General features: G+C 40.1%; 1 protein-coding gene across 1 annotated transcript in view; it reads left to right on the top strand.

Moving 5' to 3' along the window:
* ZCCHC14 (zinc finger CCHC-type containing 14) overlaps nt 1-19360 on the top strand; it is an 89839-nt gene that overhangs the window by 55168 nt on the left and 15311 nt on the right. Inside the window, exons 3-8 of the mRNA XM_084644445.1 lie at nt 8342-8415; nt 13140-13211; nt 13417-13526; nt 15938-16032; nt 16128-16182; nt 17488-17755. Coding sequence (XP_084500571.1) covers nt 8342-8415; nt 13140-13211; nt 13417-13526; nt 15938-16032; nt 16128-16182; nt 17488-17755 — 674 coding nt within the window. The remainder of the gene's footprint in view (nt 1-8341; nt 8416-13139; nt 13212-13416; nt 13527-15937; nt 16033-16127; nt 16183-17487; nt 17756-19360) is intronic.

Raw genomic sequence — 19360 nt, 5'->3', positions numbered from 1 at the left:
GAGGGTTCCTGTGGGGAGATATCAAGGACAGATCAATGTCGCCAATTTTCTCTCTGTTTATAATCACAGCTCTGTTTATTGAGAATTAATGTTAAAAAAATTTTTGGATATACAATCAGACCACATCACCGGAGATCGATCCAGGTGTCGATTTGTAAGGAGGCCACGTCCCTGTGGGATTTGCTGTGATGATGAGTGACTATTTAGAATTTGTTAAAGGGAGTTACAATATGTAGTTTCCTAAACTTCCACTCTGTGCTGTGTTTCTCATCTCACTTGTTACTGAATTTAATACACTATTGCAAACTACTACCAAATTCTGAGTGCTCTATTCTGAAAGGTGCTGAGCCCTCAATTCCCATCTATTTCAGCTTCCTGGGCAGGATGGCCACCTTCTGTAGACCTGGCCAGCCATTTCCATGTTGTCATTTATATACAAAATTTCAACTTTTTTTTTTTTTAATTCTCTATGGATCCCTCTAGGCTTGCAGTATGTGAATCTTTGTGTGCTGACTGGTAGAGAGCAGGTAAAATAAAATGTGATGGTAACTGGATCGCAAAATTTAGCATTGTAAATTTGGTACAGCAGCAGATCCATTCATGTATTTGCTGGGATCTCATAATTCTATTGCATAAAATAGTGCCAACTTCAAGAGAAGTTGTCGTGTTCCACTACTCTCAGGATCCAGACGATAAATGATTTTAAATGAGGGAAAATATCTGCCTTTTTTATTGAAAGCATTTTATGGTAGGGGAGATAAAAAGACTCGTAGAGAAATTTAAAACCAAGAGGCTTTTTTAATGTATGTGCTTGGTTTATTCAAATTGTTTTTAAAAGTTAAAGAAGTTAATTTATATTATGCACAAATGACTATTTTTTTTTACCACACTTCTACTTTTCCTGGCATTCTACCAGCATTTTTAGGGATTCTTTTGTTTTAGAAAGGTACTCCTACATGACTTCTCTTTTTATTTTTTAAGATACTATACTGTACATTTGTTTAAAAACTGTGAGCAAACAATTACTTGGAATGTGTTTTATTAATTCCTTGAGACAAGCACATATTTTAAACAAACATTTAATCAGTTGTACTTTTCTTTGAATGCTTCAGTGTTCCTGTAAGGAAACAAAGCTTCATGAATTAAGTTAATAGATTAGGACCACAAATGACTATTATGATCATGTCGTTTGACCTCCTGCATAACACAGGGCATAGAATTTCACCTGTGAGGTTTGCCTTTTTAATTGTGACTTCTAGCTTCTCTCATCTTTATTTGCTGAGTACCAACGGTGTGCTGGTCGCTGTATTAAAGTCAACACAGTCTCTGCCATGTGGATCTTACAATTTAAATCGTGTATCCACTATTCTGCATACAATGTAAGTTGAACCTATGTGCAGATAAAATACTATGTATTATAAAATACTCTTTCACACTGAGTGCATGGTTGTTTCTCACTGAAAGGCTTCCAAAGCATTTGTTCTAAATGGAGAGTTTTTAATTTTGTGATTTACCCTATAGAATCATAGGGTTAGAAGGGACCACAAGAATCATTTAGTTTAATCCCTGTTTGGTCAGCTCTGTTGCTTTGCTGTGTCAGATTTTCACGCTCCTCTTTGCAGTCTAGTTATTCTTCTGTTAAGCTTGTCTATATACAAAAATGTCTCAAAGGCCTTCCTCTATAACCGGTCTTTGATTTCAGGAAACATGACAGGAAACGTATCCTGAAAAAAGCATCAGCCTGTTTAAGCCATCTATGAAATAAGAAAACGAAAACCAGGGCATTGTAAATTCTGTTGATAAGACCCTTAAAATTAATTGTAAAAGGAGACAGATGTTTGATTTTTTCATCTGCAGAGTTTACTTTTGAAATATTGGTTCTTACCTTGCTGATGTGTGTTACATTGTTTATCCTTTTGAAGTCTTCATTGCTGTGATTGCTAATCTTGAATTTTTTTAAAAAAAACCTCAACATTGGAATTGCCATACTGGATCAGGTAAGTGGTCCATCTAGTCCAGTTATCTGTGATTAACAGTGGCTAGTACCAAATCCTTAAAAGGAAGGCACAGGAAACCCCATGGTAGACTGTTAGGGAATGACCTGCCCCCAAAAGAAGCTTCTTCCTAAACACCACCATTTTTTCTTCTCCCCGTCCACCCCCATTTGCATGGCATGTTGAAGAGAAGAAGTTATTCAAGTTATGATTTGTATGAATGGTCAGCATTCCACTGGGTGTCAACAATGAAGCTTCCTTGCTTTACCACTACCTTAATCCCAAGCAGCAAGCCAACTTTCGAGAGGTGGTTCAACAACCCTACTAGTCTGGTCCTGGACACTTCTTTTGCCCCAACTGCCAGTGACAACAGGTGGTGTCTTTGCTGTTGTGGACTGGATATGTGTATCAGTCTGAGTTGAAATCACTACTCATTTCATTCTATGCAACAATATGTATTACAGCTATATCATTATGATCCTGATGATGGAGAGGGGGATTTCTGGCAAGGTACCACATGAAAGTTTAAGTGTAATTTTAATGATATAGCCCAGTTAACTCTCTAAGTAATTCCTAGGGGGTTTTGAGTAAATGAGATAGATTCTGTGTTGTAATCTATCAAGCAGCAAAAAAAGGGGTACAACTTTTTCTTCTTTGAGTGCTTGCTCATGTTGATTCCAAGTAGGTGTGTGCGTGCCACGTGCACAGTCGTTGGAAAGTTTTTCGTCTAGCGGTACCTGTCAGGTCAGCTGTGGAACCCCCTGGTGTCGCACCTCCATGGCGGTGAATGTAGGTCCCTGCTGACCCGCTGCCTCTTCAGTTCCTTCTTACCACCAGTGATGGTCGTTGAAGCAGCTCTCCTCTCTTGCTATGGCAAGTGATCCCCTAGTAGACTTTCCCTTGTTGTACCAATAAATTGTTAAATTTAGGATTAGATAGTTTTCATTAGTTCATAGTTAGTTAAGAGACGTTTTAGTTGGGGGTTTCCCACCACCACCGCGTTCTCCCCCTCCCAGGAACTGGGGTATGCCTCAGTCTCAGGGATTCAAACCGTGCAGCTCCTGTCTGAAGTGCTATGCCAAAGGGAGACCCACATGACTCCTGCTTCAAGCATTTGGGGGAAGTCTATTAGACTGAGAAGTGCAAAATCTGAAGAGGCTTCCACCCAAGGACTAAGAAGGAGAGGGACTTTAGGCTAAAACTGCTCTTCATGGAGTCAGCCCTTCATCCCCAGCTAGCACAGGCAGTGTCCAACCCCAGCTCAGCATTTTGGTGTGGAGTGCGCCATCCGCAGTAAGATAGGCCGCAGTGCAGAGAAAGGATAGAGACCCTTGGCAGTGCTCCTCCCCGGCACCAAAGACCTTCTCCAGTGTGAGTGCACAGCACCGCTCCCATTCGCCAGTGTCACACAAGAAGAAGACTGACCGAGGTTGCTTTCCCACTAGAGCAGCAGAGCAAGGAGGCACTAGTGGGCTGCGTCCCTCGCTGGGACACCCTGCTGCGACCCAGCTGGCACCACCCACTCCAGCCTCACAGGGAGGTCCGTTGAGTCCGGTTCTTGTGGAATCCCCAGTGCGGGAGTGTCAGGTGGAGGATGCAACAGCAGGCAGTCCTCAGCTACTACAGCTTTAACTCCTGGAACACATTGTCCAAATTAAAGGATCTGCTTCTGGCTCACTCTTGTTCGGAGTTTGCTGCTGTTCTTGAGGAAGGCAAGGTCATTGCGAGGACCTCCTAACTGGCCTCCCTGGATTCTGCAGACTTGGCAACCTGGACTATGTCAACAGCCATAGCTATGAGAAGGAGCTCATGGCTTCAGGCATCGGAACTTTTGCACAAAGTTCAGCAGACAATTCGACTTGCCTTTCGACAGCTCATGGCATTTCTTGGAGCAAACAGACTCTAAGCTCCACAGCCTTAAAGACTCACGGGCAACACTGAAGTCCCTGGGGCTTCATACATCCCCGCCCGCAGGAAATATTTGAAGCCACAGCCTACCCCTTGCTTCTACCCTAATCCTCCCCTCCCCCCAGACAGGACAGTAGCAGGAAGCGAGGCAGAAGTAATAGATGCAGACCTTCTGAGCCCTCCTCTAACAAGGGCCAGGGTTCAGCAAGGCTGCCCTCAGCCTCCAAGCCAGACTTTTGAAGATGGGATGCACCAGTCCAGATCCTTCCCCTCCCTTCATGAATCATCTATCCCATGCTACCATGCCTGGGCACAAATCACCTCAGACCAGTGGGTCTTGAGCGTGGTTGAATTGGGATATTCTCTCCAATTCAGTTTCCTCCCCCTTCCCACCCACCTTCACCTTCTTCAGGGACTCTTCTCATGAGCAATTACTCGTATAGGAGGTGCAAACACTCCTACAACTCGGAGTGGTAGAGGAGACCTCACTCCTCTGCCCCCCCCCCCCGGCCGCACCCTGACCCCAGTTTTGTGAGCATCCATGGCCCGCCATACAATTTCCACACTCAGATGTGGCCCTTGGGCCAAAAAGTTTGCCCACCCCTGCTCTAGAGGCTGATGAGCCCTTCTTCTGAGCCCCTAGCAACATGTTCTCTCCTCTACCTTTCCTGGAAAGTGGCGTTCCTGGTGGCTATAACTTCAGCCAGGAGGGTGTCTGAGCTTAAGGCCTTGATGTCCGAGTCCCCTTATACTGTTTTTTATAAGAACAAGGTACAGTTGCGACCACACAGGCTTTCCTCCCAAAGGTAGTTTCTCAATTCCACACAAATCAGGACATGTTTCTTCCAGTGTTCTTCCCTAAGCTGCATGCTTGTAACCGGCAATGGATGCTTCACTTCCTAGATGTCAGACAAGCATTAGCTTTTAGCACTGAGCAGACAATGCCATTTTGAAAATCAGCACAGCTATTCATTGCAATTGCTGAGCGGATGAGGGGGCTCTCAGTGTCGTCCCAAAGGATCACTTTATGGATCACGGCCTGTATCAGGATGTGCTATGACCTAGCAAAGATACCTGCCCCAGCACTAACAGCGCACTCCACAAGAGCGCAGGCTTCCTCAGTAGCGTCCCTGGCACAGGTCCCCATTTAGGAAATCTGCAGGGCAGCGATGTGCTCATCAGTCCACACCTTTACCTCGCACTATGCCATTACTCAGCAGGGCAGAGATGATTCCGCATTTGGCAGAGCGGTGCTGCAGTCTGCAACTTGGTGAACTCCGACCTCGCCTTTTAGGGACTGTTTGGGAGTCACCTACTTGGAATCATCATGAGCAAGCACTCAGAGAAGAAAAAATGGTTACCTACCTCTCGTAACTCTTGTTCTTTGAGATGTGTTGCTCATGTCCATTCCAACACCCACCCAGTGACTGTCAGAGTTCTGGACTTTTTTGTTTAGACCTGTGACATTTTTAATAACATTAACTAGTTGGGAGAAGATTACTAGAAGGTTAATATCTAAATAGGAAAACTCTGATGATGATTGTGATGGATGCAGTATAGGAACTTAACTTCTGTGCACTGAACTGTATTGAATGCTCTAGAATAAATTGAATCTTACAGAATCCTCCAAAGCTGCCAATATAGTAGAATCCACTTAATCACCTGACTGATAAATGGCACACTTTTTTAATTGGGATGGTTGCTAGGGATGTATTCAGTACAGTGCATTTAATTGACTCAGAACAGTGGATAAATTACATAACTGATTTATTTAACCAACACACCTGGCTTTGCACATAGCCTCATCATGGTATGTTATGTAGGTGTGTGTTGGTATTGGCTAAAATAAGTTTCCCACTGTGCAGGCTTTTGTTTTTTTTCAGGCTTCCTCCCTATTATGTGGTGTTACCTTTAAAATAAATATATATTTTGTTACTGTGCAATGTTTTTCCCTAAGGCAGTTTGTGAAATTAAGATGAATATATCTCAGGAAAAGGTACTGTATTCTGCTGAGAACCCAGAGAGTCCTGATCCTGCTGCATGAGTTCCTCCACTGATTTCATTAGTGGGAACAGGATTGGATACTATACTATTTATATTGTTCTCTTAGATTTACTTCTTTTTTTCCCCATAACAAATTAAGATCCTTTAGCAGTAGCTGATCATGGATTATCTTAAGTGGGAAAATGAGTTATGCTATCCACATTAGGAATTTTTTTCTACATACAATAGTTAACATTTTATGGTCCTAGTATAAGCAGCGCAAGTTGTAGTTTTAACATGTTAGCTGGTTTAGGTGAAGAGAATTCATGGGAATACACATACATAGTTTTTTAATATGATCTTATGTCAATAACCCAACTAGTAAAACGTACACAACTATTTTATTTTACAGCCACGTACAGCCCTGTCTTGCTTGAGTTACTCTAGCATTTGCTGATATCTCTAGAGATCTTATCTGAATACTAAAAAAACTTCAAGGAATGCAGAACAAAGCCAATACGGTAACACTTGGTTGAAGATTTGAAGACAACTGAGTAACAGTTGCCAAATCTAAATGGCTTCCCTTCCCTCTGTCAATCTGTGAAGATGTGTATATTGCAGAAATTTATGCCAGTCCTTCAACAAGTTGGTTCGTGCTTTACCTTTAGGCAGTTTTACCCAGCAAATGATGATCCACTCAGTTAATGTCTATGATCCACTCTAGAGACATGAACATTAACTAAAGTTGCTTGCCGGTCATGATAAATCTCTAAGTGCATTTAATTCCAGTCCATGTTCAATCTACAGCCATTCTAACTATGCTTTAGGGTGAATTGAACTCCTTTTTAGTACATATATGGAGAGAAAAACATCTTACCCATTTTAAAGCATTTGTATATCTTCAAAGCAATGTACAGCCACCCTTTCAAAACCCTTTGGGAGATGACTTATTCTTAATGTGCCACATCTTCCACCTCCAAACTAAGGTGTTGAGGGTACAATTCAGTGATAAAATACAATAAAAATAATTAAATTATGGTTTCAAAAAGGACAGGGGAATGTCTCTGAAAACTTTAAATTAAGATGGGCTCTAGGATAGGAAAAGGTAGTAAGTAATAAATATGGGGCAAACAGTAGCCACATTGAAAATGCATGGTAGGTTTTTGATTTTTGTTTGGCGGTGATGGGGGGGAATTAAGTGGAGAAAGACTGGTTGAGATGGCCGGGGAGAGACACGGGACATACCACAACTTAAACTGGTATCACAAAGGCATGGTCATTAGCTGACCTATGAAACAATTGTGGGATTCCTAAAAAGCATATGACTAAAGATGAGTAAGGACAAGGCTGGAGAAGGAGGAAGTTTCTAAAATAGCCAGGATCTAGATCGGGGTGGGCGAACTTTTTGGCCTGAGGGCCACATCTGTATGATGGGCCATGAATGCTCACAAAATTGGGGTTGGTGTGTGGGAGGGGGTGAGGGTTCTGGTTGGGGGTGCACGCTCTGGGGGTGGGGCCAGAATGAGGAGTTCAGGGTGCAGGAGGGGGCTCTGGACTGGGGTGGGGGAGTGGGGTGTGGACGGGGTGAGGGCTCTGGCTGGAGGGTGTGGGCTCTGGGGTGGGGCTGGGGATGAGGAGTTTAGGGTGTAGGAGGGGGCTCTAGGCTGGGATCGAGGGGTTCGGAGGGCGGGAGTGGGATCAGGGCTAGGGCACAGTTGAACTAGGGGTTTTCTTGTGCAGCTGATGAGCCAAGTAAGGCTTCCATGGAGATAATGTAGCCAAAAATCTGAAGTGGAGGATTGTCTTTTGTGGTAATGTATCATAGGGGATGGTGGCAGCAATGCCAGTAAAGTTGCCTAACATCTTCCACTACTAGACCCTATTTTCAATTGCTTAAATCTTTTTCAAATTTTAACTGTTCAGGCTGAAGTGTTCCCACTGTAACTGAAATCAAATGGGAGCTGTGCTTGGAACATATAAAGCTCTATGAAAATGCTAACTGCTCTGAAAAAGGTCAGGCACCTAATATTAGTGGACATGTTTGACACTTTTCCCCTTAATCTCTCTGTGCCTCAGTTTCCGTCTGCAAAATGGGGATGATAATATCTCCTTTCCTCACATGGGTGTTGTGACGGTAAACTCAAACTTAAGTGCCATAGAAAGACCATGAGCAAATAAAGAATTCTGTGTTCAGTGCAGGGTTTGGATGGTGTGCAGGAACTAAGTCATGTGGATGCACGTTGAATGATGAAAACTGAAAGAAATATTAAACAGCTACCCATTCAATGATCACCATTCCACCTGTGCACTGAATGAGGCAAATTTATTTTTGTATATGCTTGTAATACTGCCATGCTTCACTCTCAAAACAAACGGTGGTGCTAGATAAGAATAACTAGTTTTCTTGGTGTTTAGGGACTTCCTTCTTATTCTTCTCATTTCTTTACTTTTAATAGTGAGTGTTGAAAAAGTGGAAGTAAAGGGATTGGCACACAAGAAGAATGAAAGAAATGTTGAATATTCCTTTGAGGTAAGTTTTGAGGATTTTTTTTTTTAATGGGGTGAGAGAAAAGAAGAAAATACTTAAAACATGAATGTGAAAGTTTGAAACAGTTAAGGAACATTCAGGCCGAACAGACAGATCTCAAAATCATTGAATGGAATCATCATTGAATGGGAGTGTTTCTAGTGGGGTTCCACAGGGATCGGTACTAGGCTATAAAACATGGACTCCCAGTGTGCTGCTGTGGCCAAAAGGGCTAATGCAATCATGGGATGTATGAAAAGGAAAGTAGTGAGTGAGAGTAGAGAGGATTTTTACCTCTGTGTATGGCATTGGTGAGACTGATACTGGAATATTGTGTACAATTCTGTTGTCCGCATTATTAAAGGGATGTTGAAAAATCGGAGAGAGCACAGAAAAAAGCTACAAAAATTATTTGAGGTTTGGAGAAAACGCCTTATAGTGCGAGACTTACTCAAACTGTTTAACTTATTAAAAAAGAAGATTGAGAGGTGACTTGATTACAGTGTATAAATACCTTCACAGGGAGAAAATACCAGGTATTAAAGGGCTCTGTAATTTACCCAGAAAGGCATAACAAGAACCAACGGCTGGAAGCTGAAACCGGACATATTCAAATTAGAAATTAGGCACAAATTTTTAACATTGAGGATGATTACCCACTGGAACAAAACCACCAAGGGAAGTGGTGGATTCTCCATCTCTTGATGTCTTCAAACCAAGACAGAAAGCCTTTCCGGAAGACATACTTTAGCCAAATACAAGTAATGCTTTAGTCTAACACAGGTTTTGGGGCTCAATATAGGAATAACTAAGTAAAATATGATATCCTGTGATATACAGGAGGAGTGCTCGAGTCATTAAAAAAATACAAGAAGTGCTGGAACGTGCCAGAATAGCCCAGAAGCAGAAGTGGAGGAGGAAAAGGCACCATTTCCTCACACTGTCACCTCCACCCCTTCTGCTTCAGGCCTGTTCCGGAAAGAGAGATGACAGCTCAGTAACCTGGCCGAAAACTGAGCCAGAAATACTGGAATGCCATTCCAGAGCATTCCAGCATGACTTGAGCACCTACAGGAGGTCAGACAAGATGATCTTATGGTTTCTTCTGGCCTTAAAGTCTATGAATATATGAACATCTAGATTTAATATATTTTTGTCTTAATTCTGGTATGCCTGAGAACCCCCGGGTTTGACGCACCAAAAGCAGAATTTGATCAACCAAAGCCACATGGAATCAGTTGCAGCTGCCTCATTCAAAGCTGCACCGCCAATGGCAGATTGGGTGTGGCAAAGCTTCATTCTGCTGTGACCCATTGGCTTACATAGCAGATTGTGGGAAGGCTGTTGCAGGAGGCAGTGAAGCAGCGTATGCAGCTCTCTCCCCTCATGTAAAGTTTCCTTGAACATGGGGAATTCTCTGGCTAGTTTAAGGCCACTTTACATTGTTCATGTTGTACAAAAAGAATGTACACTTTACATTCTTTAGCAGACTGAAGAATCTGGCCTTAGTTAATTTAGCTTCAGAATACCCTTGAGAGATACGTATTATTCCTTTTTTACAGGTGAGGAAACTAAGACACGAATAAGTGACTTGCCCAGAGTCACATAGGGCATTTGTGGCAGAGCCAGGAATAAAATCCAGCTCTCTTGATTCCCAGTCCTGTATGCTAATTACAAGAATGTTGTTCCTTAAATCTGTGGTAAATACTTAACTTCAGTTTTCTGTATGGTTAGGCACCAAAGTGCAATCTGTTTTCCTTTGCAAACAGCTATACGGATGCTTGAGACTTCATTAAAGTTAAACTTTTACTTTATGATTATTTGTGCTGTGTTTTAATGACAATAAGGCCTTATCTACACTGAAAAATAAAATATTTCACCACTGCACTACCACTGGTCCTAGCAACAGTCGAACTTCAATATAGATAAGGTGTTGATGGTTTCTGGAATTTTTATCGTTATGCCATCTAGACCTGCCCTCTCTGAACAGGGATAGACAACATCATTTATCTGCCTTAAATCTTGCAGTGATGGTAGGTGAGAAATTTAAAGAAAAAGCTCAGTGTTTTTCTCAGTGTCCACGTCAGACAACCCTCCTAGAAAGAACTTAGGTGATAAAATTCCATTGTGGAATGTTCTGTTTGAAACCAAGATGAGCTCAGGAAGTGTTGGTGGTAGTGTCCAATCTATCTCTTGCCCTTCTTCTGGGGGGTTCTATGGATCAGGAAGGTTATCTTTGCTCCATAGGATTCAGCATATGAAGCCTTCCAGAATTGCACGTCCACATGTTGCCATGTAAGCCAAATTCGGACAACTGTATGCTTGACAAGGGCTTTAAAAAAGAGTGAGTTCTGATGTAAATGCAGGCCCTTATGGTATTGAGCAATATAGAGACATCGTCCATTGCTTGGTGGTTCAGAAGGTAATACTGCCAGTGTCAATGTCTGACACAAGCTGATCATGCTCCTGTCTTTATGTGATAGATTTAACATCCATATCAGGTTGTTGTTTTTTTGCCATACTCTTATTTAAATGAAATTCAGCAGCCTGTTTTCTTGAGTATTTTCCTTCCTCTGTTTAGTTTTTTCCTCACTGCCTTTTTAGATTTGTGACCTTATTTTATAATCAAAGAAATATCCTGAGTGTTGTATTAAGAATTCAAGAACACACATCAGTCATATTGGATGAGAGAGAAGCATTTTGCTGCGCCTCATCTCAAGCACTGGAAACTGGGCTTGGTTTGTGGCACATATCCACTCAGAATAAGGCCATAAACTCAGAGATATTTTGGACAGTGCTAATTGATATTACATGAGGTTTCAAAATAAAGCTTGGCTTTTCAAAGTGACACTGCCAACTTGATCTTTTTGATAGAATACCCTTTAAACAATATCCTGAATTTTTAAAATTCCTTAATTTTGTGTGGGGCTGGGGGAGAGGGAGGGAGGGAAATGTATTTAGGATAGGCCCCAAAACGCCAACACGCATGCTTGGGCCCACCAATCCTCACCATCCCATTCCTCTGTGTCTGCTGCTACTACCAGTAACAACAGTTGCACATCTAAAACTGAAAACACCCTCTTGGAGAGGCTGGGGAAAGTGTGTGTGTCAGATGCCATGCTAGACTATCAACAAAATTGTGATACTGACTACACACACAGTGTTGTCAAATACACAACATAAACAAACAATAAAACACACACCGTTTTCACCCTGCAATTTCAGTGATAATAATTCAGATAGTAGATACAAAATTTCCAAATGAAACTATAATTTCAAGTTGATGCTCTGTAACTGTCTGAAAGGACAGGGTACAGTTTAGCTAAACCAATAAATTGAGATTCTCAGGGTTAAAAACTCCTCAAATATGCTGCTTAGATGCAATGGGGAAAAGAAGCAAGGCTGACTAAGCAATTTGGTGTGATGAGAATTACTTGTCATGGATTTGGAAATCATGTAATTGTTTTGTAAATGCTGAGAACTATAAAATGTTATCAAAACATAAAATGGTCTGCTAGATGTTAATTATTGTTATTACAGAACGGGGGGGGAGTCGGGGGGGAGAGAAATATATCTCCTTTCATATTTTGTGAAACTGCTCATGAATCCTGAAAGAAAATTGGTAATGTAGCATGAGATGAATGGGGGGAGAGGAGAAGACATTTTGTAGAAGTAGAAACTCCTTGGATTTTCTTTCTTGGGTTTGGTGTAGCAACTGTAGGAAGAGGAAATTCCTCAATTATGTAATGTATTTTACTCTCCACTCACTAGTATTTTGGAAGAATCCTGATGGCTGGAAAAACCTTGTATGTTTTCAGTTGTCATTGAAACTAGTGTTGTGGAAAAATCACTTCCTGCTATTTAAAAACATAATGACAGGCTTCTCCCATACATTACTGTTGAAAATTCAGATGCATTCCAAACACTTGACCTCAGGATTTTCAGTCTAAGGATCTTTAGGCTCAGCAATGCTAGCCAACCTTTTCTGATATTCTTTCTGCCAAGATACTCTTACTCTTGGCTCAGTTAAACCAGTCAGCCACAAACCAATGAATGTCTATGTAATATTGGTAAAAAAAAAAAAAAAAAAAGTTGTAGGGACTTATTATAGAAAAGCAGGTAGGAAGAGAAGTTAATCTCTTCGCTTTTCTAGAACATACACAAGGTGCTGTCTAAAGTGTGTAGATAGAAGAATAACTGCAGGTTTCAGTGTTAAGCCTCTGCTATTTTATATGGGATGTATTCCTCAGATCCTCAACTTTGCATTACATATGGAATTGATTGATTGCAAATGAGCTGTGTAACATGCTGTGGTGTATTGTTCAGATTCTACAAACCAGCTGTTTCAGTTAACAATGGGAGGAAAATATTTCTCCAGTCAGTGTTTCTCCCATTTCGTGTTAACATTTGCTATAGTTGGCAAGGCTCTATAAAATGTAAAGTACATTTTAAGAACTCTGAATAGTCTTAGCTATAATGGCAGTTACCAGGAGTCAAATACTGTGAGAAAGGTGGGCAGCCATCTTCAAAATAAAAATAGTGAGCTGAGGGACTGTAACTGTGTTTGAACAAAAATTTATGTGTTTATGCCAAACATACAGATGGTCCAAGCCTTTATGCACATAATGGGTGAAATAAACATTGCTGTTTATTGAGTCCAGGTTTCTTAGAGCTAACCATAGAGTTGTGTGCTTCGTTACTAAACCGAACACTTTTCATTTCTTAAGGTCTTGTGGTCTGATTCTTCAGTGATATTGGTAACCAAATCTTCTACTGAAGTGACTGAATTTATTTCAAAGGTAAAGGACTCTAAAATACTTTACTTTGTACTTTGTCTCTATATGTGATTTTGTTCAATTATATCTGAGAAGCGCCCTAAGATAATATGAATAGATTGAACTCCATAAATGTGTAACTCATGAACTATTTCAGGGTCCTCAAATGATAAGTAACAAGCCACCTTTTCACCTGTTTTTTCCAATTTATAATATCCTCTTCCTTTAGCTATCTCAGCTGTACCCAGAAGAAAACTTGGAGAAATTCATTCCTTGCCTAGCTGGTCCAGATTCATTTTACCTAGAAAGGAACCACATGGACCTGGAATCAGATGTTAGGTATGCTTCTGAAAGCTAATTTTTACTTGCCGCTTGGCTTCCTTGTCCTAGTGGGGATCGGAAGGGGAAGAATCAGGAAATAGAAACATCTTGTCTATATTTTAAACTACTTTCAAGAACTTTGAGCCTGATCCTACAAACATAGTTGCTTGTAATTCCACTAATTTCAGTGTACAAGAGTTTTGACAGACTTGGACCCTATGTGTAGAAATCAGCATGGTCACATTGCACTATGTTACACTTTCCGAAGAAGTAAAAATCATGGGGCTCCTTGGTAGCAGCAAATAATGGATTACGGCCTTAAGGTGACAGGTTTCAGAGTAACAGCCGTGTTAGTCTGTATTCGCAAAAAGAAAAGGAGTACTTGTGGCACCTTAGAGACTAACCAATTTATTTGAGCATAAGCTTTCGTGAGCTACAGCTCACTTCATCGGATGAAGCTCACGAAAGCTTATGCTCAAATAAATTGGTTGGCCTTAAGGTGGAAAAAGTTCCTTGAAAAAGTGAGCACATTTAGATCATTTCCAGTACAAAGTGAGTTAAGAGTGAAGTTTTAAGCTTGTTCAATATGTAATTTAGATAGAGGCCACACTTGGGTTAATCACTTGTAAGAAGTAGCAGGAAAAAAAGATGAAATTGTCAGCATTTTTGAAGATTGTGTTTTAGTTATATAGCCTTTTGTGATATTCACACAAGATCTTTTCTTGCAAATGGGAGTTTTACCTGAGTAAGATCTCTAAAATTGGTCTGGGCCCTTAATGGAGAAACACAGCCAGAACTAGGAAAAATACAAAAAAATGGTTTTCTGGGTAATAGTCCTCATTTATGTGAGGATGTCTTTTAAACACTTTTTCAGGGCATTATGCTGTTCCTCACAGTTAATGTGAATCAAATTGTTGTGAGGTTGCCATTACTTTAAAGTAGAAAAAGCAGCTATGCTCATGTAAAATGGTCCACTTGTGTGTCTGTAGAGCTAAACTATTTTCTAAGTCTCTTTATGATTTGTCCTTACACCCCACTTGCAGTGGCATATAAATCCTATTAATAAAACCGTATTAATATATGGTTTTAAAAAGGCTCTTCCCAACATGATTCACTTGGCCATTGTGGACCAACCATAATAGTTTACAACTATCTACCAGTAATGTGGAACACCATCAAGCAAAATGATGTGAGCAAGCACTTGGTTTGATTGGTTTATTTCAAAGTGCTAAAAGAGTTCTATAAGCAGTTCTACAAGCTGACTTTTTTAGATACCTGTCTGCTCTGAATGCTAAGTGTTATTGGAAAACATGCTAATTAACATGTTAGTATGCTTGCCAAACACCTTGTTTTCCTAGTCAGGACAGAGCATTTTTTCCCCATTACTGTTGTTGGTGGAACGGCACTGGTGGACACCATTTTGCCAGAGTAAAGACAACAAATGTATGCTTAGATTGTAACGATAAATAATGTTAATCTCTTTTAGGCTTCATATCTTTGTCACTGCTATTGTTTAGTTGGCAAAAGTTTTCCACAAGTCTAGGTTAACAGAGCAGCAGAGTCTCTTTACAAAGCAAAGGTTGTATCCTCACAACAGAGAAAGATAGACGTTTATTTTTAAAAAGCTAACTACGTTACAAAATAAAGACTCCCAGTTTGTAGTGGTTTCATTTTTCATATTAGTGACTTACTCGTGTCTCTGCTGATGTAAACTATGAAAATGAACTGTGAACTTTCAGGATGGAAACTGTATATAGAAGTAACTTTTGACTCAGTGTCTTTTTAGACATTACAAATATGAAGATGCAGTCAAAACATTTCCCCCTGTTTGTTCCTTACTTTTCAACAATTTTTTTAGTGCTTTCAAAATATGCAGCTGATTTGGCAGGTGAAAACCAAACAAATTTTTTTGCTTTTAAGAAAAACTCTGGTAATGCACATTAATATAATGTATGTTTTATACATTAAGAAGTTCAAGAAGATTGCCATCTTTAGTTTCCAAGAAGAGGAATGAGCTTAGCAGAAAACATGTGACACCAGTTTTACAGCCTTTTTTAATATATAGCCAGGCACTATGCGTGCTGTTCATTTGAAAGCTTAGCGTTAACAATAGTAGACAGCTATTGTTTATGGGCTTTAGTTTCACAATTTTTAGAGGCAATTTTCAAGTTTATCCCATACACTCTGTCTTGTAATTGTTCTCTGTTCCAACTTCTTGCATTCGTAAGTCTGAAATCAACTTTGAATGTAAACTATTAACCAAAATAGAGACAGTATAAAGGAATAGCATGACTTCAATAGGAATAAAAAAATAAAGGTAAATGCAAATTTCAGTCTTGATTTCAATGTTGATTTCATGGTCAATTGCCAAACAGACTAACACGGCTGTTACTCTGAAACCAAACATAATTTTGTAAATTAACTTTTAGGTATTTGGCATCCTTACCTTCCCATGTGCTGAAAAATGACCATGTCAAGAAATTCTTCAGCACTTCATCTTCTTCCCAGCAACTTCAGAGTTCAAGTGAGTTTAAGTAAACAGTTTAAAATGCACATATTATTGACATAAATCTAGTAAATTGATGCCAGTCAAAACTTTTTAATCTCCCTGTTGTTTAGGTCCTGGCAACTCCTCTCTCTATAAAGTAGTCACTACGCTGGGTGCATCTGGAAGGTGAGATACCTGACTTCTGTGTCCAATGTAGAGTTGTAAAATTCTTTCACTTAAGTAGTTATCTGCATGCCCTTGTTCAAGAGAGGGTTTTTTAATATATGCAGTGTTGTTATATGCGCTTGGGGGTGCATGCTCACCTGTGTTAATCTGTTGAACTCTCCGCGCAGTGAACTCTGAAAGCTATGGTTTCACTGACTTTGTCTACACGGAAGATTTTAGGAAATGTTAGCACTGGTGCACAGCTGTACTCATGCTTGCAGAGGTGGGAGCTCTAGCATAGACAAGCAGCTGGCATTTTTTGTGTGGTGTTTTTACCTGCCCTGAGCAAAATTGCTGAGAATGGTAAAACTGTGACAGTCAGTTTACATCAGTATTCCTACTGTTGTTAGAACCAGCTGGCCCACAGTGGTGGAAGAATTCCCTGTGATTATTGCTTATTATATTAGTCATACTTGTCTCACTGTTACCTCGCACTGCCCCACCTGTAGCTTGTATCCGTTTGTTGTTGTTCGCTCTCTGCTTTCATGATGAGCTCTTTGAGGCAGGGAGCATCTTTTCTTTATATGTGTGTGTACCATATCTAGCACAATGGGGCCCTGATCCCTGATTGGGGTCTCATCGGCAATACCAGAATACAAGTAGTAAATAATAATAATCCTCATGCAGCCATAATTACACAGCCATGGTCTTCTCTAATATCACCTAGGTTTTGTTAGAGGCCCATCATAGTGTTTCCTCCATACTTCAGTTGAGTGTCTCCCTTTAAGGGGTCAGCGTTTTTCAAACTGTGAATCTGGCTCTCCTGAGGGAAGACACTGACCTCTTCCAACAGAGGCTCAACGCAGCTGTGAGAAGAGAAGGAAGGACGTATTCCTGCCTTTTTGCTTAGGATTTGACAAATCCAGAAATTGAGTAATGAATACTTTACAGTTAAGAGGTGATTTTTGTTTCTGGAAGTGGAAAGACCAAGGGGGAAAATAATGGTAACTGAATAGATTCACTCACTCCACATGTATAAAAACTATTTCACAATGGATTTTTTTATATATTGCATTGATGGGGAAAGCTATGCCAATGTTGGAATCTCAACTTTAATATTAGACAACCTGTACTGTTTCCATTGTATTAGCAGTATAGGATTTTAAAAGTATAAATCAGTAACTTATAAAATAAGCAATGTGTTGGATCCCTGAAACCTTGTCCTTTATTTTATTGGTGAATGGGTGTGTGTGTATGATCATACTGACTGAACTCTGCATGGCAGTAATTCGGTATGCTAAATCAGATTATTTTTCTATTTTGCAGACCTATATGTGGAGTAGCTGGTATTCAGTCTTCACAGAATCATGTACAGCACTCAGCTGTTTCTTCAGTTGCAGTCCCCCACTGCTCTCATTCAGGGAGTACAGGCTCATCATTAGCCTACCGCTCCCAAATGGACACCTCTTCAGCCATGTTGTCTTCCAGTTCACAGACGCCCCAGACCCAGGAGCAAAATGGGATTTTAGACTGGCTCAGGAAACTGCGGTTGCACAAGTATTATCCTGTCTTCAAACAACTCACAATGGAGAAGGTAAAGTGGTGGGCTAAATAGGAGAAAGGAATCTGTTGTTTAAATAAGCCATATATTCTCTAGCATGTGTAGAAAAGCGAAATGGCAAAATAGGCTAATGTTTACATTTAGACTGGCTGATATTTGTAGCTAGAGCTGGGCAAACTATTTGTAGGAACACTTTATTTGATTAAATGGCCTCCTGTTTTTGTGTATGAACTATCCAGAGACTTACTTTAAATATTTCCTAGTTTGTTCAGAATTCTCAACGTCTGGCTTATTACAAACCCCCTTTGCTCTTCCTGTTCACTATTCATCCTTTGATGTGCAATAAGTCATCTAAGTCATAGTTTATTCTCTTTCTTGATTGATTTTTTCCCCTCTTATTTGTAAAAGCCTTGGTTATCCAAATGCATGTCAAGATTCACTTCTGAAGTGAGCTTCTGTGTGGGTAAACATGTGCATGAGTGTTGGATGTTTTCATTTTCCACAAACGTTGTGAACAAAAATCACTTGCATTGCATGAATATTTACATAAAAAGTGTCATGAATGCCATTGAAGTAAATTGGCTTTAATCAGATGAATGTAAGTACTTGTTATAATATGCAGCTCTATCTGTAATATACATGTAAAATTAACCTCCTCCTCTTTTTATATTTGAACTTTGAGTGCCCTCTGGTGGATTAAATATTTACTCTGATTCTTTTAAGTCATGGCTCTGAATTGCAATGATTTTTTCAGCACTGCAGCATGGCTTGAAAGGTATTATTTTAATGAGGATGGCCTAAGGCCACAGTTTTCTAATTTGATTTTCCTCATTCAGAGAGGAAAAATATATATAGTCAGTTTTCCTTTTCCTGACAAAATTGTGCGTATTTTAATGTTTGACTTTTATTTTCAAACAACTGCTGTGCTTATATTGGTATGTATATTCCGCTGAAAAATAGTCACAGTATCTTTGCAACTAGATTGACCCATGCAACAAAACTGAACTCTGCTCTAGATGTGATAGCTAAATGATTTCTGCGTTAAATGACACATTCAGAGAAAATAAATTACATTTTAACTTCTGATAACCAACTGGTATACTCTGGGTTGAGTCAGCTGAAATAAAGCAGCAGTAATCAGAATGACTTTTTTTAGCAGTAGATCTTTATCAGTGTAAGTCAAAAACAATTTATCATAAACAAAACAAACAAAACCAAAAGAATCCCCAACCTACGGTTCACTCATCTCTCACCACCTTGCCACCGGCATCATTCCGCTTCTGACATTACAGCAGCCCTCCTTGTGTGCTGGGAAGTAGTTAATGGCCCTGCATTCTGCTACAGTCTTACCCTCATTGAGCTAGTCCTCGTGCTATGTACATTAAGTATTTCACTGAAGGGAGGAGTGGTAGAAATTTGCAACCTTAATCTGCCCCTTACAACTTGTCCTTCCCAAAATTTGTCAAATATTTCTTGCACCAAATTGACTAACCCCAAAATTACCTGTTTCCTGTATGCTATGTCATTCCTATAGTTGCCAGATAATTATTGACAGGTTTCAGAGTAACAGCCGTGTGAGAAAAGGAGTACTTGTGGCACCTTAGAGACTAACCAATTTATTTGAGCATAAGCTTTCGT

The sequence above is a fragment of the Lepidochelys olivacea genome (genome assembly GCF_965140295.1).
Source record: "Lepidochelys olivacea isolate rLepOli2 genome assembly, chromosome: 12".
NCBI lineage: Eukaryota > Metazoa > Chordata > Testudines > Cheloniidae > Lepidochelys > Lepidochelys olivacea.
This window is presented reverse-complemented; position numbering and strand designations above follow the sequence as displayed.